Here is a 24189-nt window from a genome sequence, read left to right on the forward strand (position 1 = left end):
TTGACTATTTTGTGAGAGGAAACTCGAACCAAAAAGAAAAGAAAGAAAATAATGAAAATAGTATACTTCAGTCTGTATTCAAACCCTATCAGTTCTATACTACAATTTGTTCAACCCTTCCCCAATTAATGATTATCTCTTCAATCTGCAATTATTTGTCACCACAAAGAGAGCCAATAAAAATTTTTTAAAAATTAAGAAATGTCTTTAGGATACAAACTTAGTAGTGGTATTGCTGAATCAAAGTAGAATTACTGTGGTATGCAGTTTTATAACCCTTCATGAATAGTTTCAAATTGCTACCTAGAATGATTGGATCAATTTGTAACTTCATCAGTGGTACATTAGTGTTTTCCATATCCTCTTCATATTTGTTATTTCCTTTTTTGTCAGATTAATCAATCTGATAGGTGTGAAGTAGTACCTTAGACTACAGATCCCTTGGATTTCTTCTTATGAAAATTACCTATTCATATCCTTTGACATTTATCAATTGAGCAGGTCAGTTTTCTGACATGGCACTGATACATTAAATAGGTTTCATAGGCATACAACAGTGAAATCAGCACAATGACTATAGATCTTCAACCTGGTATGTAGCCCAATACTTCTTTTCTCCAACATTTTCTTTACTTTCCAAATGCTTAGCTAGCTTTGGTTATTCAAACAAGAACCTCATCTTCTATGTGGACATTCTTGGAAATTATATTGTCAAGGTAAGTTAAAACTTATCCAAAGACTTCAAAGTTTTTCCATTTACTGTGAACAATGGTTCCATGTATGGATGATGCTGTGTTGGTTGGTCCTGTGCTGCCTGGTGCAGGACTTCTGTTTTCTTAATGTTGATTTTCAGATCAAAATTAGCACAAGTGGCAGAAAATCAACCCATACTCTATCACATCTCCTCATCAGAAGCTTCCCTGAATGTGCAATCTGTAAACAAAAAGTCTCACACCAACCCTCACTTTGGTAGCATGAGAGCATCCTTCACTTAGCATCCATGCAAATATGCCATCATGAAAATGGTGTACAATACTGATGACCACAGAAAAACTGTACAGAAAGTGGGGTACAGAAAACTGCAAATCTATTATGTACAACTTGCTATTTCTAATAAATATATGATAAAGTTATATAATTCTTTTCTTCTCCCCTGCCCCAGAAATGACTATATATTGGTAGTAACTACACAAATATATAAAAGTGTATATATGTATCTATATTTTCACATAATACATACACATATATCTCATTGTGTGTGTATGTATAAATATATATTTAACATATATTCAACATTCTCTTGGTTCTGCTCATTTTACTCTTTATTATTTTGTGCAAGTTTTTCTAAAATCAATCATCATTTCTTATAGCACAATAGTATTCCATCACAATCATATCCCACAACTTGTTCAAACTTGAGTGCCACTATTCTTTCTCCCTCCCTTCCATTCCCCCCCCTCTCCCTCTCTCCCTCACTTCAACCCCCTCCTTGCTGTCAAGAATTTTGCACAGTTCCTGACATAAAGTAAAAGCTTAACAACTATGCATAGTGCCTGATGCATAGTTGTTGTTCAATCAATTTTTACTCAGCTCTGACTCATGACCCAATTGAGATTTTCTTGGCAAAGATACTGGAACGGTTTACCATTTTCCCACTCCAGTTCACTTTACAAATAAGGCAAACTGGGTTAAGTGACTTGTCCAGGATCAGAGAGCTAGTAATTGTCTGAGATCAAATCTGAACTCAGGAAGATGAGTCTTTCTTACTCTAGCCTCAACATTGTTTAACAAACCATCTTGCTGCCCAGTAGTAGGAGCTTAATAAATGTTTGTTGATTTGATTTGAATAATAGGAGACAAAGCAGTTGTTTGAAGGATTCAAATAATTATAAGTATCCTTCCACCCCCAGAAGTAACAAAAAACTATACCGCAACAGCACCAATTCCTCTACCACTGGAGCTCCGGAGGTAACTCTGCTCATGGGTTCTTAAATCCAAGAAGACTATCTGGTTGCCAGCTACATAAATGAGGGTTTGACTGTCCAGAAGATGCAGATTGGATCGTCTGGTGGAGTCATAACCAAAGGAATGTCTAAAGCAAAATTGTCAAGGAAAATACAAGTGCCAAGGTAGGCAAGCCACCTTTCTAATACATAGGTTAACAAGAGAAATTGATAAAACAAATTATCCCCTTTGCTAAATAAAAATAAAAGAGCTTGGTTGATCTTTGCCTTAATATTCAGAAGTTGTATTTAATGATGCTAAGAAAATACTTTTTTATTTGTTTTGTTTCTATGTAGAAAAAAATCTTACTACTGATACTTTTTCACCTTTTCTTGTTTCCCCAAGTCATCTTGAATTCACCTTAAAAAAAAAAGAAAAACCTCAAATTTTTAATCATAAAATTACAAGTCTCTTCAGATAATGAGTACATTTTCCTTTCTTTCTCTAAAACTGTCAGCTTCTATAATGTGGAAAATTATAGTAGTAAAAAATTTATATTATCTATCAAAATGCTGTTCTTTCTACAACTATCCCTAAAAGTCAAACCAGGCTTGCCCAGTGGCATCATTAATTGCCTCACTAATTTCCCCTGAGGATATCATTGGCCCTAACTCCACCCCAAGACTTACATGTGACATCATTGCCTTCACCTCAGAGGAGAATGGGCAGGCCATTCCTTCAATGAAGGAATTCTTCCCCTCACTAATAACATCACCCTATCTACAAATCTTTCAAGTAAGACTCATTGTCTACATACTTTGAAACTAATCTCCTTTACACTCTAAGGCTGGGAGAAAAGGTTTTGAGCCTGCCTGCTTTCCAGTGTCCATCATTATATCCAAAGATAGAAGGAAGATTTGAACCCCAAAGCTCTACTGTCTTTCCAAGTTTCCGTTGTACTTCAGTGCTTTGTCAAGTTTCAGCTTTGTCAAATTCTTGGCTGACACCACGCATCAAAAGGAATCTCCGAGACAAGAAGAATAAGTTGTGATCTTACCATGCCAGGTGCCTTCTTTCAAACAGTTTCCTTCCATTTGACATTAGTTTGCACACTCACATTCCTTCCTGATTTATCACCTCTAGGGACAAAGACTTTTAATCAGTCTTTGCAAAACTCCATCAGATCTCTGGTCCTTCAAATTGTTCAACAATTGGCCTCTCTTCCCACCCCTTCCTTTTGGCTCTCAAAAGAGCACTGAAACTGAGGGGAAAGTGCCTGACAGATGAAATTAAGCCTGTCAATTTTTGAAGAATTCATGTAATGTTTTAATGAGTTTTGTTCCCTTCTTCCCTGTCTCCTCTTTCCTCTTCTCTTTCTGACTCTATGTCTCTCTGTCTCTCTGAACTCAACTTTTGTTTGGCAAAATAATTTTTAACTTTCAAGATTGCATGGTCATAGGATCATAGATTTATAGCCAGAAGGGAGCTCAGAAGTCATCTATTCCAATCCTTTCATTTTATAAATGAAGAAACTGAAAGAAACTCAGGGATTTAGGTGATTTATTCAAGGTCATATGGGTAGGAGGTAGAAGAATAAATATCCAATCCACTACTGGTCTGTCTAACACTCTTTCTAGTATACTAGACTTGTTTGGGACTACCTTGTGTAATTTTAATAGAATGTAGAATCGAAGCTTAGGTTTGGGTAGTGAAGATTTTAAACACTGAAGTGATTTTAGAGATTGATGAACAGGGAGAGATAGTTAAAAAAAAAAAATCTAAATCTGAAAGCACCATACTGAAAGCAAACCTAAAGAAAATACTTTGAAATGCCACATCTCCTGAGAGAAAGACAATAGATTCAAAGCAAAGGCTGAGTTATTATTTTTCAGATATGGTCAATGAGAGAATTTGTTTTTCTTGACTATACAAATTTGTTACAAGGCCTTTGTTTTTCTTTTCTTTTCAATGGGAGGTAGAAAGTATGAGGAGAAGAAGATGGATTTGGTTAATTAAAAAATGTAATTTATAAATAAAACAGTGATTTGGGGAACTCACCTCATTGCACCCATAGACAATTACAGTTAGTGAGCCTTGCCAAAACCTCAAGAAACTCTGGTAATACTATTTGAGATTGAAGAAGCTCATGAGGCGCCCAGAAGCTGAAACCTTCAAAATGTCTCAAAAAATAATGTGCCCTAATCTAGACAGACATGTCACAAATGTAAGAAAGAAGTAGATCATGATGATCAACTGTGATGGAGATGGATCTTTTCAACAATGAAGTGATTAAAGGCAATTTCAATAGACTTAGGATGGAAAGTACCATCTGCATCCAAAGAGAAAAACTATGGAGACTGAATGTAGATCACAGTATTTTCACCTTTTTTTGCTTTTTTTTTTTCTTTCTTTCTCATGATTATTTCTCTTTTGATCTGTCTTTTTTTGCATAGCATAACGAATATGCTGTATGTGTATATGTAGAAGAACTGCAGTATGTTTAACCTATATTGGATAGCTTGGTGTCTTGGAAAGGGAAGGGGGAGGAAGGAGAGAGAAAATTTTGGAGTATAAGGTTTTGCAGAGGTGAATGTTTTAAACATTGTATTTAGAAAAATAAAATACTACTTTTTTTATAGTAGTTGTTCATGGTTCAGATGTCACACTGTTCAATGATGAGCATGAAGGCACATATTGGCCATGATACTACAGTTCAAATACTCCTGGTTCTCCAAATAGATTGTTTAGTTGTGGAAGGATCAAATCTTCAGAAGAAATGTTCATCATTGTGAGTTAGCTAAGGCTACAAATGAGAGCTATCAACAGTCCTCTAGCTCTATTAACTAATCTTAAAGGTAAAAATGTCACAAAGGCTTTTCAGGCTTTATGGATCTATAGTGTCTTGGGGAAGAAACAATAAGCAGCTTTATATGGGAGTGAGCGAGGGCATGCAGCAACACATCTCAACTTCAAGCGTACACTGGTAACCCTCTTGATTCTCAAATACTGTAGCTGAGCAACTGAAAAACTCTTGGTCTGCAGTTTATATAACTGTGAGGAGGTAGAATAGACATCAGGTAAAAAAGCTTTCTCATATTGAGTAGATAATGCTAACATTGTCACTATTTTTACTCTGGTCTAATTAATAGTCAGAATCCCAATGAAGTTCATGGCCTCAGTCTATATGCTGGAGACAGCCCTTCCCTTTGAACTAGGGGTTGTCAATAAAAATCATCAAAACTAAGGTCATCCCATGACCAAGTATGATTTATTTCATTATAATATACCTCAAGTGGGTTCAGGAAATCCCAAGAGGAATTAAGAGATCCACCTGTCATCCCAGTTCTTTGAATCTGAGAAAAACATCCCAAGAAGCAAAAGAATTCTTACTGCAAGTGTCTTGATATCCAAACTCTGTGACTCCTGGAAAGGAAAAGACTCTGAAGTCTTTATTGAAAGACCTAGGCAATTGGAGAAACCCATATAGATTTTTAGGGCCCTAAAGAATTTTTATTTGACCATCTGGATAATATAAATAAAATCCTTTTTTAAAACCTTAATGGCTATCCCTATATCTATGTAGCATGTCCTCTTCTGGACAAAGTACAAAGCAGGGATTTGCCCAGATGATTTTGCTCAGATTCAGTTAAGGCAGTAGATTTACATATATCCTTATTCTCAACAGTGATACAAGAGTGGTGAGGTAGATGTGACACAATTTATATACCAAATTGCCAAAATGGTGTAGATTAAATCCAGTAATCTCAAATGTCTACACCTTGAGGTTGAAAATGATGGTGATAATGGACTTTGCACACACAGAAAATTAAAACCTATCATAGAGTATTGATTATAAAAGTATTTATTGTTGCACATAACATGTATTTGATGTCATGGGTCATATGGACATAATCAGAACCACAGCTGCCTATCAATCACCACTATGCCTAAAGGGAGGGAGGCAGCCAGTGCTGACCCTAAAGCAGGACTTTTTTAGATGGTCATTTAATATATAGCAAAAGGCTGCAGCAGACATGGAGATATATATGTAGAAGAGGAGGCATGAATCAAATAAGCCTGCATTAGTTACTGAACCTAAAACTAACAGCATTGTAAATAGGAAGATTACAAATCAACAGAGATGAAACCAACTTCTGTTTGGCAATCATACAGGAAGGAGATTATGGGTCATTGAGGGCATTGGCAAAATATTTTTCTGCCTTCAAATTTCCTGATTCAATAGGCAATTAGTGGTCCAACAATTACTAATCAGGAGATAAGTCAAAGGTGAAAATAATGTAACCCTGAGAATGTTCAGTGTGGTTCATCAGGAGCATATGATACTCAGTTTCTAACTTCAAACTTGTCACAAAGGATCAGCAAGAATTTATTTGCCTATACATTCAAAACCACAGAATCAGTTTGCTGATGATTGAATTTGAAGGGTTTGGGGCATAATTCCCATTAAATGCATCATTATCCACAAATTTAAAAAGGATTATATTAGGTAGCTACCCTCCAAAATGTTCTCCTGAATACAGACACGGCTGCCTCTCAGGTTGCTGAACCCTTTCATCCTCATGTAGTCCAATGGTATTTGGTGCTGGAGGTTAATAAGACATGAATATATCCTAAGAACTATGATTAGGTCACCTGACTGGTTCAGGGTCATCCAATAAAAAGCATCCCTGATCTTCAACATGATTGTTATAACCACAACATTTAGTAGTAGCTATTCTTAAAATAATGTCACTGTGCAGATAGTTCAGGAGTTCCAGTGTTCTGTCACCTACTCCCAGACATGCCAAATTCATGAAATCCCCATTACCTCACTCACGAAACCCTCATGTATCCTTTTGTAATATCCCAGAAGAAAACTGTATCACCAGTTTGTCACAGTTATCTTCAAATACCAACCCAGTAAAAGTCCTGTAAGGTTACTCTGAATCATGAGACAGTAATATTGAGTTGAGTAAAAATAGTGGCAGTGGAAAAATTAAGCAATTTCACTTCTGTCTCCCTCTCTAGATATGCAACATCTTCTTTCATTATTCTGTTACTGATATAAAGCAAGGTACTTATTCAGATAAAAATTACCATTTCCAATTGTATAAAATTTCAGGCATATATTCTATTGGGGAGAGGGTGATTTCACAAAAAAAAAAAAAAAAAAAAAAAAAAAAAAAAAAAACATTTTTTCAATGCAAGTTTTCACAAGCAGGACCTGAGAGTCCCATCTCAGAGTTGGTAGATCCTTTGAAGTCAAAGTGAACAAAAGCTATCAATACATGTTTTTTGTTTTTTGTTTGTTTTTTTAAACAAATCTCCTTTAGGGAGTGAATATTCTTCTTTCATCTAATGTTACTTCTCTTCAAGCAGCTTTTTTTTAAGAAATTTTTGGTGACCCAACATGACCTGTGAAGTTTTGTTTCCAGGAAATAGGCTTTATTTTCTGGTTGGGGTTTTTCTGGTTTGGTTTATTTATGGCTTCGCTTAACATATGCTAGTTCTGCTCCCCTTGCTCCGACTGGCATCTATCAACATATCTCAACATATCAACAGCAATGTTTTTTAAACTACTGTTTTCATATGAAACTTTGCAATCTGGGTTATTCAGCAATATTACAGTTGTGTCTGACTCTTTATGACCCTATTTGGAGTCTTGGCAAAGATACTGGAGTAATTTCCTATTGCCTTCTCTAGCTCATTTTATAAATGATGAAGCTAAGGCAGACAGATTTGTTATTTGCCCAAGGTCTTTCTACTGTAAGTGTATCATGCCAGATTTGAAGTCAGAAAAAATCATCTTCCTAACTCCAGGCCCAGCACTTTAATCAACTCTTATCACCTTGCTGCCCTTACAATGCAATAATCTTCAGCAAAAGAGTATCTGCTGCATTTGGCATATGTTGGCAACATTGCCTAGGTCTATTAAAATATGTGCATATGGGGCTAAAGAAATTGTCTTTTTATTATTTACAAATGGAGATCTTGGATGTTCTCAACATATTGGATGAGGTCTATGAATGTCAACAGGGTAACCATTATGTGCAGGGGTATATTGCTGGTTCCCTGGTACACATATACAAAGCATCTTATAGCCTGTTTTGTAAGCCATTTTAGATCTTTAGAAATTGGCCTGCACTCTGTGACCTTCTCATTCTGAGAATTAGGTAAAAGGACCTGAACAACTATCAATAGAATCATTCACAGCTTCAGATAACTCACAGAGCTCAATATCTGAAGGTCTCCAGTAGCCTTAATCTTTCCACAAGTAAATAATCTGTTCTGGAGAGCTTACAATGCTGCAACTGTAATACCATAGTTAATTTGAGCTTCCATAATCACCACTGAGTCCCTGAAGACAAGGTATGCTGTTAATTTGTTATCATCTATGTTCACTCTACATGTTTGCTTCTTACCTATAGCATAGGCAACATTCTTTTTGACTTGTTATAATCTCCTGCTTCTGATTCTTTTTTTTTCCCCTCAAAGGTTTCCACTGTCTCAAGTAATGTTATCAGGCTATCTGGAGGTTTGGGGAAGGCTCACTTTCTGAAATTGTTTTTGGGCTTGTAGGTGCACTCCTCAAACCATGCTGTTTAGGTCTGCCTGCAGATGGAGTAGTTTCTATGATAGGGCTAAAACAAAGATCTAGATATTTTCACCAACAGTTTCCCTCCCCTCATTATCTCTCCAGAATTAAGTCTCTAAATACCACTTCAATTTGTTCATTGTCTATATTTAGTTCTTAAGTCATTATTCCCACCCAAACCAAATCCTTAATTTTGGAGATTCTATTGCCCAACAGATAACACAGTCCCAATATAACAGGATAAAATGAAAAGAGATTTGCATATGGCATCAAGGGATCTGGATTCAAATTCTTGCTCTTCTCTCTCACACCTATTTGACTTTAGCCAAACAATTAAATCATGGGCCTAAGTTTTTTCATATATAAATAAAAAGGAAAAGAAAAAAAGGAGGGGAAGGAAAGAAAAGAAAAAGCAAAGGGAAGGGAAAGGGGAAAAGAAGAAGGCTTCTTTTTAATTAAATTTCTATGTCTTGGCTTCATGTAAAGTAAATTTTACTGAATTCCCTCTTAAGTGATTAGTCTTCAGTTTAGAATAGTCAAATACTTTCAACTCAGATTCAGTTTACTTTTAAAAGACACAGAGAAGAGAGGAAAGGGAAAGGTTTAATGGAGACCAGTTTGATTAGAGGAATGGGAAAAGAGTGTGTTTTGCAAAGGCTGAATGAAAGTACACTTTCTACAGGGATTAAGAAAGAAAGTGGAGATAAGGCTCCCTAGAAGGATAAGAAAGAAGTTTCAAGGGAGGGACCTGATGTGCTTATGCTAAGAACCTTTTCTTCTAGTTTCAATCTCAAACATTCCCTTTGACTAATGCTGACCACCTAGTGGAAAACTTGTCAGGAAACTTGATTCACTGTTGTGATAAGATGGAAAATCAGCCAAGGAAACTTGACTTTAAGGCTAGGTTAAGATAGACATCTGGAAGCTGGTCATGAAGGTTTGAAGCCCCAAACTTTCTAAATATGATAGTGAAATGGACACCTAGAGATTCTAGCACAAATTTTCCTTTTGACTATATTTGGACTATAATGATGTAAAACTAAAAAAAAAAAATAAAAAAAAAAACAACCTGAAAAATTGGAGCTAGGGTTTTAAGACTCAAAAATTTTCTTTTGAGAGTATGAAGAAAACAGATTTGTATGCTTCAGGGTGACAAATCAGCAATGGGAGGGCACAATAAAACAATCTAATAATGTCCTTGGATTTCGAGGTCTCCTGTTCATCCTATGCCACCTTGATGACTGAGGAATGGTGGCAGGTGGGGTTTAGTATTTTGACATGGAGTATGAGTTCTTATATCTAATCCTAAAACTCATCTGACACACTACACTCCCTTCCCTTTCCAGATAAGGTATTGAGGGAATACCAGAGAGGAAAAGTGATTTAATTTCAAGACTTGATCACAAATTGGTGACATAATTAGCCTAGAATCCAGGTCTTTTTGGTTCTCCATACTTTTTTACTAATACATTTCTTACTAGAAATGGTTATAGTATGTTAAACCTCCCAGAAAACATATTTATATTTTAGAAATGGCTTTCAGTATCTTAAAAGCATAGGGAGAATCATAGGCACAGTAGTTCAAGAAGTTCAGAAAGTACATGACCTTTTAGTTCCCCTCAAAGCAAAGCACACAAAGTCTGTTCCAATCATATAATGAGTGGATTTTGTTCACTATTTTTCTCTATGGCAAAATAATTATTCAATACAAATTTTAACCATGTGCCCTGGCTAAAATTCCCTAATTAGGAAGCCACTTTTTAAAAAGTATTCAACAAATGGGGGCATCTAGGTGGCACAACAAGAGAGCACAGGCCCACAGAGTTGAGGAAGACATGAATTCAAATCCAGCCTCAGAGACTTACGACCTGTGTGAATTTGGGCAAGTCAATTTACCCTGATTGCCTCCAAAAAAAAAAATATTCAACAAATGGAAAAAGCTCTATCTTTATACATTTTCATCTAGACAGGATACATCAATGTGAGGAGATTTAAAGGTATAACGGAGTCTGGGGTTACAAAAGGAACTGAAGACACCTGAGCAGCATCATAGAAGAAGCTCTCTGAAATTTTCTTCACTGCTTCTTCATCTTCTGCTTCTTCGAGCTGATCTTCAGAAAATTCAGATTCTGAAAGATAAAATGATAATAATTGAGGATAAAAAAATTTCAGAAAATCTTACCAGAACACACACAGTACCTTTACAATCTTACATGTGATAAGGCCCATGCCTGATAATCAGGCTACTCTCAGCCCTACCCCTGGGTTTCATGATAATAATGATACCAGTAATAACATTATTATATATGTATATATAATAAAATTATATAGCACTGTGTGCTAGGAATTATGAAAAGTTCTAAACCATTTTTCATATTTAATCCTCACAACAATTTTGAGAGAAAGTAAATTTTATTTTTCTCCATAAATCTACTTCTCTTCCTTTTACTATTTCTGGCACATGCATTACCATGCACCCTGAATAATCAACAATTAATGATCAATATATTCTTTTATCTCAGGAAGAGTTGAGTTCAAATGTAGCTCCAGACACTTAATAGCTATGGGACCTTTCAGTTTTCTCATCTGTAAAATGGGAATAATGATAGTACTACATTCCCAAGGCTGTTGTGGAGATCACAATAGATAATACTCTAAAGCACTTTGCTGCTGTTATTGATCTTTGTATTAGTTCGTGATAATTCACTTCTCTACAGAGAAAACTGATCAGGATGTACTCAAAGTCATGATGGAAATTGATGTAACACTAGTAATATTTATCTACACTACTCTACGATGTGCCACTCCACTCCCAAACCCAACCCGTATATTCCTACGTTCTGGCCCGTAGTCAGCTCTTTCAGAAGCTTCTTCAGATTCTTCCCACTCTGTTTGGGATTCATCTTCATCAGAATCTGTAAAATATGGTTTTTCTGATTCTTTGTCTTGATCCATGTTAGAAACTGATAGGAAAAAAATGAAAATTTGAAATTTTTGTCTTAGAGGTTATTCATTCTACCTAGATCTTGGCCCTCAATTTGGTGCTTGGATAATATGGTTTAAATAGAAGTACAGAACAAGAAAAAAGCTATCTACATTAAGGGATGAGAAATGGGATGGGGGTAGGAATCACATTTAAATTAGTATTAAGAAGATATTTTCCAGTTTAACAGATGGTAGGAAATAAGAGTATTCTTTTTGCCTTTAAAATAATTTCTTTCTTCTCAAAGAGGGCTAAGTATATATAGATAGAAAATACTTCAGAGTAGAGGCTAGAGTTATCTATATTCAATAATTATTAAGTTTTAAGTATTCTAAAGCTAATATGAGTTGCTTTTGAAATGCAAATGTATACTGGGCCACCATGGAAATGGAAGAAAAATGACAAGATTATAACATTTTCAATCATTCAGGAAGTATTTATTGGGTATCTTCTCTGAATAAAGCTCTATGATAGGCACTGGAAAAGATGTAAAAGAAATCTCAGATAAGGTTCTGTGGCTTATAACTGAGTTAGGGAAACAAACAGATGGGAAGTTTATCAGAATTCTTTCACTCCTATGGACATCCATCAATCTACAAAAAGCCTTGATATTGCTATGAAATCCCTATCCTTAAGATGTACCTGAGATAAACAAATTGTGTCAGGGATCAGGGCTAATAGAAGAATCCTTTCATTGTCAAGAAGAAGGCTGGAAGAAGGAATTGAGGTAAGAGTATAATGAACAAGGGGAGAGCAGGGCCTTTGGGGCAAAGGGAATGGTCACCTTTCAGCCTTTTAGAAAGCAGGAATTATTTCTTTCTTTGAACTTGCATCCCCAGAGGCTACCAAAGTGCCTGGCATTAAAAATGCTTCATAAATACTTAATAGATTGCTATGTGCCTGTCATATTATTTAACTACACTTTGTATGTTTACCTACATTGACTACAATTTTGGACCTGCTTCTCAAAGGTAATATTCAGTTTTACTCTGTTCTGACCCTACTTACCTGGTACTATGTCTGTTTGCACTAATATAAAGATTGCCTTTGTCTCTGCTACAACTCATCTCACAAACTAACTGGCTGCAGCAGGTCTCCCTTATCCCCCCATGCTAGATGGATCTCACACTGTCGACCTATATTCTTATTTTTTATATTGCTCTTGATTCTTTGTATCATGGCTAGACATTGTTGGAGCTATATGGCCAGCGATGAACAAGGCTTCTACTGTGCTCTGTTGACACCACTGAAACCTTAATGATACCACCATTTATAAATATCAGTTTAATCACTGATTCTAAATGTGAGATTTTTGCCCCTGCCCCCCAAAAAGGAGGAACATACCAGGGCTAGCAGAAGAATCTTTTAATTGTCAAGAAGAAGGCTGGGAGGAGGAATTGGAATAAGGGTATAATGAATAAGAGGAGAGTTAGAGGCTGAGGGAAGGAGAGGGTTACCTTTCAGCTTTGCAGAGCTATTGCAAGCAAGGATTATTTCACTCTTTGTACTTGTGGCACAATATTGATATTGATATGCTTGTCATGAATGAAACTAGAGACCTCAAAAAATTGCCACTAAATGAAAATATAATACCCAGGTTCTCCATTAAAAATCAAACAAGGAAGTTATCAGAAGTGTCCAAGAACAATAAGAATCATCATTTCACAGCTTCCTTCATCATCCTGACCTGGAGCATTCAATGATGAATTTGACATAAACAAAATAAGTTACCATGGGAAACAGTTCCAGTTTATGGAACATCAATTACCAAGAATGAAAAGGTAGAGAAAAATACAAAAATCATGACAAAACCTTCAAATCTAATTTTATACTTGGTATTTAATGACTTCAATGTCAGGTATATGTAGGATATGTTAGAAAATGTGTTAGAAATGTTAGAAAATGTGGTTCAGGTTTAAGAAACAAAATAGTTCAACATATTAAAAGTTACTCAGAAACTTCATATGATGTAAATATTTTTTTTAATTTGATTTCTTTTTTGTCTTTTTTATATAATTTCTTATCTACCCTACCATAGCACCTCCCTTGTCATAGAATCCTTCTGTTTAAAAAAAAAAAAAAAAAAAGCTAAGCAAAACAACAGTGACATCTGTCACATGTGATTGCAACATATATGACTTTTGTTTTGGAAGAGAGCCAGAAGATTCTAGAATAGTAAAAGCTGAACAATATAACACAAGAAATGAACTCAGTATAAATTAATAAACAAGAAAATAACTATTAACTCATGTTGAAATCATTCTCAGAATTATCTGTGTCTGAAAAGTTAGACTATCAAACAGTTAAACTCAAATTCAATATTATAAGAAAAGATAAAAATAAGAAGATACTGAATGAAATTATAATAGCTCCCAACATTTTCCTCCTGAAATTTGGAAATGGATAAAAGTAAAGAAACTATAGATTCCATTACTATTACTGAGCAATTTCAGGAAAAGCATTAGACTAGGAAGAGGACATGTTTCAGCTTTTAACATAGACAGATCACTTTGATCCTGATAAAAGACATGATTCAGTACTTAAGGGATTCCAACTCTTCCAGGACTGCAGATGGACTTACATGACCCCTGAATGTTGGAATTTACATTGTTTTATAGTGAGGAAAAATAAAAGGAGTTGGATGCCTTTCTATATATATCCCTCCTGATTAGAAGATTCTTGTCACCTTTGATTATGCCAGTTAGAAGGCCAAAAACACAGACAAGTCTTTTACAATTACTATGGTACTTGGTAGCATCAGCTATGGCTTTTACAAATCACTGTTTCTATTGTTATGTTCCCTACACCTCTTCCTGTTCCCCCTCTTTGGGAGAAATGACCAAGTTTGATCACTCACCTTCAAACACATTTACAAATTATGCTTTGAGGTAAAGTACTTTTGCAGAGATTTCTTAATAGATCCCATGAACAATTAACTCTCATTTCTATATCTTCTCCAAGGAAGCAAGCAACAACAATAATAAAACAAAACCCCCATAAGTAAAAGTACTGGGGTCAAGAGTTTCATCATCCTACCTCAGCTTTGAAATCTGGACTATTGAAGAGCAATTATTCCCAAATTCTTCCTTAGTCATTCAGTGTAAATAAACTTTCCCATATAGTATCTATAACAGTTCTCTTTCAAAGCAAATGCTGCAGTTTTTTCTAAGTTTTTTTCTTTCACAAGTTGTTTTAAACTACTTTGTTTTGTTTTTGTTTTTATTCAGATATATTATTTCAAATTTTCCAATTAAAAAAAATGCCTATCAGTACCAATCTGCAATGGTTCTGTCAGTTATAGGCTTAGAGAGTTCTATAGGGCACAGAGAGATTGGACAGCTAGATGCTACTATGGAAAAAGTAGATCTTGAATCAAATTGTGCTTTGGACACTTCTAACTATGTAAACCTAGACAAGTCACTTAAATTCCATCTGCCTTTATTTCCTCAGTTGTAAAATAGGAATCGTAACAGCATCTAATCCATTGGGCTAGGAGGACCAAATGAGATAACATACATAAAATATTTTGCAAAACTTCAAAGATTATATAAATGTTAGCAATTATTATTAAATTACTTTATTTTTAAATATGTTTTTATTTAGTATTATTAAATGATAGTAGTATATACTAAAGGTGGGACTTGAACCCAGGTCTTTCTAACTCTACCTGTTATGCTATGTTGCATTTTTGTAGTTTATAAAATGGAAAGAAAGCATTCATAAATAAATTTGTCTAAAATCTTAAATTCTTAAAGTGATGCTTCCTATAAGTCAACCCTATATTGCAACATTATATAGTGAAGCCTAATTTCAGCCCTCCCCCTTTTTTTTTGCAAACTGAATTTCCTCTCTTCATGATGCTCCTCCCAACACTCTAATAATATCATTATAGTATGAATATACTGGAAGCTCTGAAAAAAATGAATACATGATATCCTTTTAAGTGTAAGCTTAATATGCATTAACATTTTCTCTATCACTTTCCTATGTTTAATCAGAAAAACAAATCAAAATCTAATATGTTGCATTTTCCAGTTTCTTAGGAGTAAATGTTCACAGTAAAAATTTAGCTCTTATCCAGCTAGAACTGGCTGTAGCATATCACTGTACTTATCTCCCAGACTGTATGCATCAAGTGTCATAAAGTTACATAAAATGCTTTATTAACCTAATACTATTCAAATGTCATCTAGCAAAATAATGTGCAAATATCTCTCAAGAGAACTACAAACTATTAACAACCATATTAAAGAATGCTCCAAATCAATAACAACAAGAGAAATTCAAATTAAACCAACACTGAGGTGTTTTATTATCTCATGCTTAGCAAATTGGAAAAGATAATAAAAGACTGGAAGAATCAATACTGGGAAGATAATGGAAAAAAAATGTATTGCTGGTGGAGTTGTAAATTGGTTAAACTATTCTGTATAACAATTTGAAATTATGGGAAGAGTAAAAATGTTCATATCTTTTACCCAGAGATTCTACTTCTAGGCAAATATTCCAATAACCAAAAAACAAGGACTTTAAATTCTCTAAAATATAATAGTATAAAACTGGAAACAAAAGACAAATTGTGGCACATGGATGTAATAGGATATTATTATGCTATAAGAAATGATGAATATAGTGAAGTGTGGAAGACATCTATAAATTGAACCAAAATGAAGTAAAGCATAATTAGGAAACAATAAACATAATGACTACAATAATTAAAACAGCAAAATACCAATTAAATGCTGCCAAATTATAATTACTGATTTTGGCCCTAAGTAAGAGATATGATATCTTCTCACTTTTTTGCAAAGGTGGGGAGGCATAAGCATTCCATGCTTATATATATATATATATGTCAGAATTTTTCATTATATTGTTTAGTTTGACTAAACTTTTTTTTCTTAATTTTTCTTCTTTATTTGTTATAAGGAAAGGCTTTCTGGGGAATATACAAAGGAATCTCCTAAAGGCACTTTAAAAATAAAAGATATCAATTTTTAGGGTTTTTTTGTTTTTGTTTTTGTTTTTCCTGAGGCTGGGGTTAAGGGACTTGACCAGGGTCACACAGGTAGGAAGTGTTAAGTGTCTGAAACCAGATTTGAACTAGGATCCTCCTGAATTCAAGGCTGGTGCTCTATCCATTGCACCACCTAGCTGCCCCCTAAAAGATATCAATTTTAAAAATCAATGACAAATTCTGACTTCAAGAAGAAAGAAGGATGGAGAGAGGGAATCCGGAATTCAATTTTTTTTTTTTTTTTTTGAGGCTGGGGTTAAGTGACTTGCCCAGGGTCACACAGCTAGGAAGTGTTAAGTGTCTGAGATCAAATTTGAACTGGGGTCCTCCTGAATTCAAGGCTGGTGCTCTATCCACTGCACTGGAATTCAAAAATTTGAAAAAGAATGTTAAAAGTTTTGGTTTACATGTAATTGAAACAAAAATAAAATAAAAATTGAACATAAGAAAAATAGTCATACTGATTCAGTTTCCCTAACAATGCACTACTGTGTCTATCTTCCCCCCAAATTTCTAACATTGAATATTCTCTTTTGTCAGTTATAGATTCAACTAAATGGTTTCTGATATCCCTGCTAGCTCCAAAATTATTTGAAAAGAGACGGAGAGTAAAACTATACTCAGACTCTGGAAAGAGGCTTATGAGATTTGGATGGAGCCAAGATGGTAAAGTAAGTAGTATAATAAGCCCCCTTTCATAAACTTCTCCAAATAGATCTTTAAAAAAAAGCCAATACACTGAATCCTGATGAGGAATTCTTTGTCTTGGCTAGCTTGACAAGAGACATAGGGAGGGTTGCATATACTGATGACAGTAGCAGCCAGGAACACATTAAGGGTGAGTCACGCCAATGCCTAGGTCTGCACAAAGCAGACCCCTACTAGATACTATTTACCCATATCAGATGACTGCAGTTGAGTCACTGGCAACTTTGTCACCAACCACCCAATTCCAGATCACAGATCCAGAGTATACTGAGAAGGAGACATATGCAGGAGAATGGTGCTCCTGAGTAAGGAAGCTCTCTCTGGGTTGTACATGGAGAAAGGAGGAAGTTAAGAAACAAATAGCAGTAGCAGCAACAATGGAGGAGCCCAGATCATAAGCCCAGGGCAGGGTCTCACTTAAAGCATCCAACCCAGTCTTCAGGGGAATAACTAAAGCAGCAATCTCAAGCTAAAGGACAACCTACAGTTCTGCCATTTTGAATCAACAGAGATTTCCATCTGGCTCTTAGGGTTTGAGTTCAACAGGAATCTACTCTTTTTTTTGATTTATCAAAAAAAAAAAAAAAAAAAATATATATATATATATATATATATATATATATATTCAAGCAAAGCCTCAGAGAAAAACATAGCATGAGTATAAACTCAACTAAGAGTTCTAAAAGAAATAAAGTAAAAGTTTTTTTTGTTTTTTTTTAAGAATTTAATATTTTTTTAATGGAGAATACCTGGGGAAAAACTGCAAAAGAAATGAGAGCTATGGAAAAAAGAATTGGAAAGAGATTTAACAATTTAGCACAAGAGGTACAAAATCTTGGAAATTTTGTCTAACCAGCAAACTTATTGAAAATAAAAATAAACAAAACAGAAGCCAATGATCCCATGAGACAACAAGAAATATTAAAACAAAGTCAAATAGCTGAAAAAAATTAAAGAAAATGTCAGGTATCTCATCAGTTAGCTAGTATTGACAGAATTGACTAGAATTGACAGAATACTAGGCTTAGAGTCAAAATGGAGTTCAAATCCAATCTCAAACACTTACTAGCTGTATAACCCATGGCAAGACACTTAACCCTGTTTACCTCTGAGTAAACAACAAAAAAGAACCTGACCATAGAAAGTTACAGGTAACAGGGAAGATCAAACACAAACTCAGAAGGAGATAATAAAGTCAAAATTGCTATTTCTAAATCAACAAGAAAAAAAAAAAGAATTGGTTTCTGGTTCCCCACAAATTCCTAGAAGAGTTCAAAAAGGATTTTTAAAATCAAATAAGAGAGGTAGAGAATAAATTGGGTAAAGAACTTGAGAGTGATGCAAGAAAATCATGAAAAATGGGTCAAGAGTTTGGTAAAGGAGGCACAAAAAAATTGAAGAATACTTTAAGAAGAGAGAATAGGCCAACCAATAAAAGGGGCACAAAAATACATTGAAGAGAAACATATCTTACAAAGGAGAATTGACCAAATTGAAATAGATGTAAAAAAAGTCACTAAAAAAATCCTTAAAAAAAAAATAGAATTGCCCAAAATGCAAAAGTAGGTGCAAAAAACTTGTTGAAGAAAATAATATCTTAAATATTAGAATTGGGCAAGTGGAAGCTAATGACTCCATGAGATATCAAAAAACAATAAAAAAAAATCAAAAAATGGGGAAAAATAGAAAATGTGATATATGTCATTGGAAAAAACCTAGAAAACAGATCAAGGAGAAATACTTTAAGAATTATGGAACTACCTGAAAGCCATGATTAAAAATAAATAAATAAGTCAAGAATCATCTTTCAAAAATCACCATGGAAAACTACCCTAGTATCCTAGAATCAGAGGGTAAAATGGACATTGAAAAAAAAAAAAATCTACTGATTATCTCCTGAAAGAGATTCCAAGGTGAAAACTGCCAAGAATATTATAGCCAAATTCCAGAGCTCCCAGGTCAAGGAGACAATAGTACAAGCAGATAAAAAACACAAAAACAAACAAACAAAAAAAAAAAAACAGTCCAAATATTGTGGAACTATCAGTAACACACAAGATTAAGCAGCTTCTATATTAAAGGGTAATTAAAGGGCTTGGGATATGATATTCCAGGCAACAAAGGAACTAGAATTACAAGCAAGAATCTACTCAGAAAAAAAAACAAAAAACAAAAAACAAAAAACAGACATTCAGTAAAATAAAGGACTTTAAATCATAGCTGATGAAAAGAACAGAGCTGAATAACAAATTTGACTTTTAAATACAAGACTTGAGAGAAGTGTAATAGGATAAACAGGAAAGAGAAATCCTAAGGGATTATTGGATGACATTAAACTGGGAAGATGTTTACATTCCTACATGAGAAGATGATACTTGTAACTTCTAAGACCTTTCTCATTATTAGAATAGTTAGGAGGAGAAAGAGGGCACAATGTGAGTACTGATTATGCTGAGATAATTTTAAAAAAAAAATTAAATTAAGGCTAAGAAAGAGCAATGAAAGGAGAAATGGGAAGAGAGAAGCACAATAGGTAAATTATCTCACATAAAAGAGGACAGAAAGAGCTTTTTATAGTGGAGGGGAAAATGAAGGAGGTGGTAGAAAATATTTGAACTTTACTCTCATCATAATTGGCTCAAAGAAGAAATAGCATACATACACAACTGAGTATAGAAATCTATCTTAGCCTACACAAAAGTAGGTAGGGAAAAGAAAAAGGAGAAGAGAAGCAAAACACTTTTGAAATGGACAGGGTAAAAGGGATAGAGAGAGACAGAGAGACAGAGACAGACAGACAGATATATATATATATATATATATATATATATATATATATATATATATATAGAGAGAGAGAGAGGGGGGGGGGTGAGGGTGATGGGATGAAGAAAAATACAAAATAATAATCATAATTGTGGAAAAAATTTACAGCAAATTTCTCTGACAAAGGTCTCATTTCTCAAATATATAGATAATTGAGTCAAATTTATAAGAACATAAGTTATTGCCCAATTGATAAATGATCAAAGGATATGAACAGGCAGCTTTCTGATAAAGTAATCAAAGCTATTTATAGTCATAATGGAAAAAACACTCTGAATCACTATTAATTGGAGAAATGCAACTTAAACAGTTCTGAATTACTACCCCACACCTATCAGATTAGCTAATATAACAGAAAAGGCAAAGGACAAAAGGTTGGAGGGGAAAAAATCAAGACAATGTTGATAAAGTAGTGACCTGATTCAATTACTGTGGAAAACAATTTAGGACTATGCCCAAAGAGTTATAAAACTGTACATACCCTTTGATCCAGAAATATCACTACTTGGTCTATATCACAAAATATCAAAAATAAAAAAGATAAATTTACAACTAATTAATAAAAATAAAATAAATTATTAGGAATTTTTGCCAAATTATATGCTAATAGAACAGATAATTTAAAAGAAGTGGATGTGTATTTACAAAAAGGAAAAGGATTTATATGTTCAAAAATATTCATAGGAACTCTTTTTGTGGTGGCAAAGAATTGGAAATGGAAAGGACTTCCATCAATCAGGGAATAATTGAACAAGTTGTTGATGATTATGATAGAATATTATTGTGCTGTAAGAAATGACAAGAGGGATGCTCTCAGAAAAAAAAAAAAACTGGCAAGACTTATATGAACAAAGTGAAATGAGCAGAAACAGGGGAACATTGTAACAGTAACCACAATATTAAACAATAAGCAACTGTGACTGACTTAACCATTCTTAGCAATACAAAGATCCAAGACAATTCTGAAGGAGTTATGAAAAATGCTATTTACCTCCAGGGAAAGAACTAATGGAATCTGACTACAAACCAAAGCACACTTTTAAAAATTTTATTTCTTGTTTGTTTAGGGATTTTGGTCTATGTTTTCTTTCACAACATGCTAATATGGAAATAAATTTTGCATAACTGTACATGTATAATCTATATCAAATTACTTGCTTTCCCAAGTAGGGGGAGCGGAAGAGAGAATGTTTGGAACACAACATTTTAAAAAGACACACCTAATGTTAAAAATAATTTTTACATGGAATTGGGAAAAAATAAGATATTAAATCTTTTAAAATAATAAGAGACAATACTCCCCAAAATTATAACCAGGTTCATTGTGAAAGAATCCAGAGCTCAAATGACATGTGGGCTTTAATGGTTAGTATCTCTTTTAAATCTGACACTCATCAAAACATAATTCTCCAAATGTGGTCTAAACAGTGCAGAGAAAAAGGACTATACTTTCCTTTGTTCTGGATAATACACTTCTATTAAACACCTTAAGGATTTATGAGGGGCAACTAAGTGGTGCAATGAAGAAAGCACTGGGCCTGAAATCAGGAAGCTTCTTCCTGAGTTCAAAGAGCCTCAGACACTTAGTAGCTTTGTGACCCTGGCCAAGTCATTAATTCTGTTTGCCTCAGTTTCCTCATCTGTAAAATGAGCTGGAGAAGGAAATGACAAGTCACTGAAGTTTGTTTGTTTTTTTTTTTTGCCAAGAAAATCTTAATTGAAGTCACAAAAAGTTGGACATGACTGAAAATAACTAAACAATACAACAAGAAACAAGAACGGACTCACGATTTTTTTTTTCTTTTTTTAAACAAATACATCACACTGCTGACACACTGAGAAATACACAATTTTTCTGATTTGGTCCACTACAAATTTATGTTATACAACTTCAGCTGGGTTCTCACTGCTCTTAGGCAATCTTTCTATTGTCTAATCTCTGTTTTCAATTCAATATCCTGCTCTCTCCTCAGCTCTTCCAAACCTTTCCAAACTCTTCTCAAACCCCCCATGTTTCCTTTCCCCATGGTCTCAGGTATGAATTTTGCCTCATTTGTCACAAGCTCCCCACATTTTCACCATCTCATTTCATTCATTTTTCTTCTGCCAGAAATTCTCCTTCTTCACTCCTTGCTAAGGCTCACCCCTCTACCCGCACAAGTGATTTCATTCCATTTTGTTTTCTCCAATAGATTACTCCCTACTCTTTCACTTACTTTCAATCTTTCCCTTTCCACTGGCTCCTTTCCTACTCCTACAAACATGTCAATGGCACTCTCATCCTTAAAAACCCCTCACTTGATCCTTCTAACCCCACTGTAGTTCTATACAGTACCTCCCTCCTCCCCCTTTGTGGCTAAACTCCTTGAAATAGGCATCTACAACAGGAACCCACTTCCCCTTTCTCTTCTTAGCCCTTTATTGTCTGTCTTCCATCTTTGCCATTCCAACAAAATTCTTTCATGTTATTAATGTTTTCTTAAGTTGTCAAAGCCTTTTTTTCACTTCTCCTTCTCCTTGACCTCTTTGTAGCTTTAATACTTTTTGATACTTTCTTTTCTCTAGGTTTCAAAACACTCTTAAATCTTCCCCTACCTATAAGATGCTCCTAAGTCTCCTGCGCTGAATTCTCATGCAGGTCATGCTCTCTAACTGTAGGCATTCAAAGGGTCCTCTTTTCCATACATACTACCTCACTTCATGTCATTGGCTCTCACAAATTTATCTCTATATTTATTATTCTCAAAAATACCTATCTTGCCTCAATCTCTCTATTAACCTTCCAATCTTCCATGTCCAAATACCTTTCAGAGATCTTAAACTTGACATATTCAAAACTAAACTCATCTTTTTCCCTAACCCCAACTTCTAAGTTTTTTATTAATCAAGCCTGTCCCCTCAGGCTTGCAACCTAGGGGTCATCCTAGGTTCCTCACTATTTCTCACCTTCCAAACCCAAGCTGCCATCACAGCTTATTAATTTTACTTTGGCAACCTCTCTCAAATATATCCCCTTCTCTCTCCTGACACTGTCACCATCCTGGTGTACACCCTCACTTCAAGACTATATCTTCCTGCCTCAAATGTCTCCCCAATCCAAGCCATCCTTCATTCAGCCATCAAAGTGGTGATTTCCCCAAAGCACAAGTCTAATTATCCCCCCTCTTACTCATTAAAATTCAGTGGCTCCCTACTTGGCATTCAAAAGCTCTTCAAAACCTAGGCCCCTACTATCTTTCCAGTCTTCTTATATCTTATTCCTCACCATGTACTCTTCAATACAATGACAACAGCCTTCTTGCTGTTCCACAAACAAAACACCATTTCTTGACTCTGGGAATTTTCTCTGTCCTCCATGACTAGAATGTTCTTCCTCCTCATTTCACTCTCCTGGTTTCACAGGATTCTTTTAAATTCTAAATAAAATTCCATTTTATTTTCTTTTAATTTGGCAATTTTATTTTTTAAGAATGCTTTTATTGAGGACTTCAGGCCAAGATGGCGGCGTGGAGGCAGACAGCTGCTTGAGCTCCATGCTTTCTCTGGGGACTTACTTCATGACAAGTCTCAGAGTTAATGCTTGACCAGAAATGAAACCCACAAATAATCACCAAGAGAAGACATCCTTGAAATTCGCCAGAGAAGGTCTGTATTTGCTTGGGGGAGGGTCGAACAGACTGGGCACAGACTGAGGGCAGGCAAGCCAGAGTGAGACAGACAGCTTACACAGCTCACACCAGAGGGGGGAGAGGTACGATCTCTGCCGTTCCTTCGAAAAGGCTTTTACCCCAGTGTGGATACTCCATCTTGGCAGCAAACCAGGAGTAGCAGAGAGGGTGTAAACACTGGAGGTGAAGATTAAAACCCCGGAAAGCTAGCGTCTCTCAGAACAGGCCACCCCCACCCCCACCTGGAGTGACTCTGAGTTCCCAGAGCCTCAGAGCGCAGACTCAGCGCAGCCATTGCTGTTCTGTTAGTGGCTCTCTGCTGCCCTACCCCCAGTCTGTAGAGGAAGCCCATTAACACCATCCAGCCCCATCCCCCCCAAAAACAGACCAATTGTTTCTCTTGTCAATTTGTTTTCTTCCATTCCGCTCTTGACAAAATGAAGAATTC

General features: G+C 35.1%; 1 protein-coding gene across 1 annotated transcript in view; it reads right to left on the minus strand.

Annotated features, from left to right (window-relative positions):
* CFAP44 (cilia and flagella associated protein 44) overlaps window positions 1-24189 on the minus strand; it is a 136356-nt gene that overhangs the window by 103565 nt on the left and 8602 nt on the right. Inside the window, 3 exon segments of the mRNA XM_074301195.1 lie at window positions 1930-2092; window positions 10515-10668; window positions 11377-11502. Coding sequence (XP_074157296.1) covers window positions 1930-2092; window positions 10515-10668; window positions 11377-11494 — 435 coding nt within the window. The 5' untranslated portion in view covers window positions 11495-11502.

Source organism: Sminthopsis crassicaudata, chromosome 3, assembly GCF_048593235.1.
Source record: "Sminthopsis crassicaudata isolate SCR6 chromosome 3, ASM4859323v1, whole genome shotgun sequence".
NCBI classification, from domain to species: Eukaryota; Metazoa; Chordata; class Mammalia; order Dasyuromorphia; family Dasyuridae; genus Sminthopsis; species Sminthopsis crassicaudata.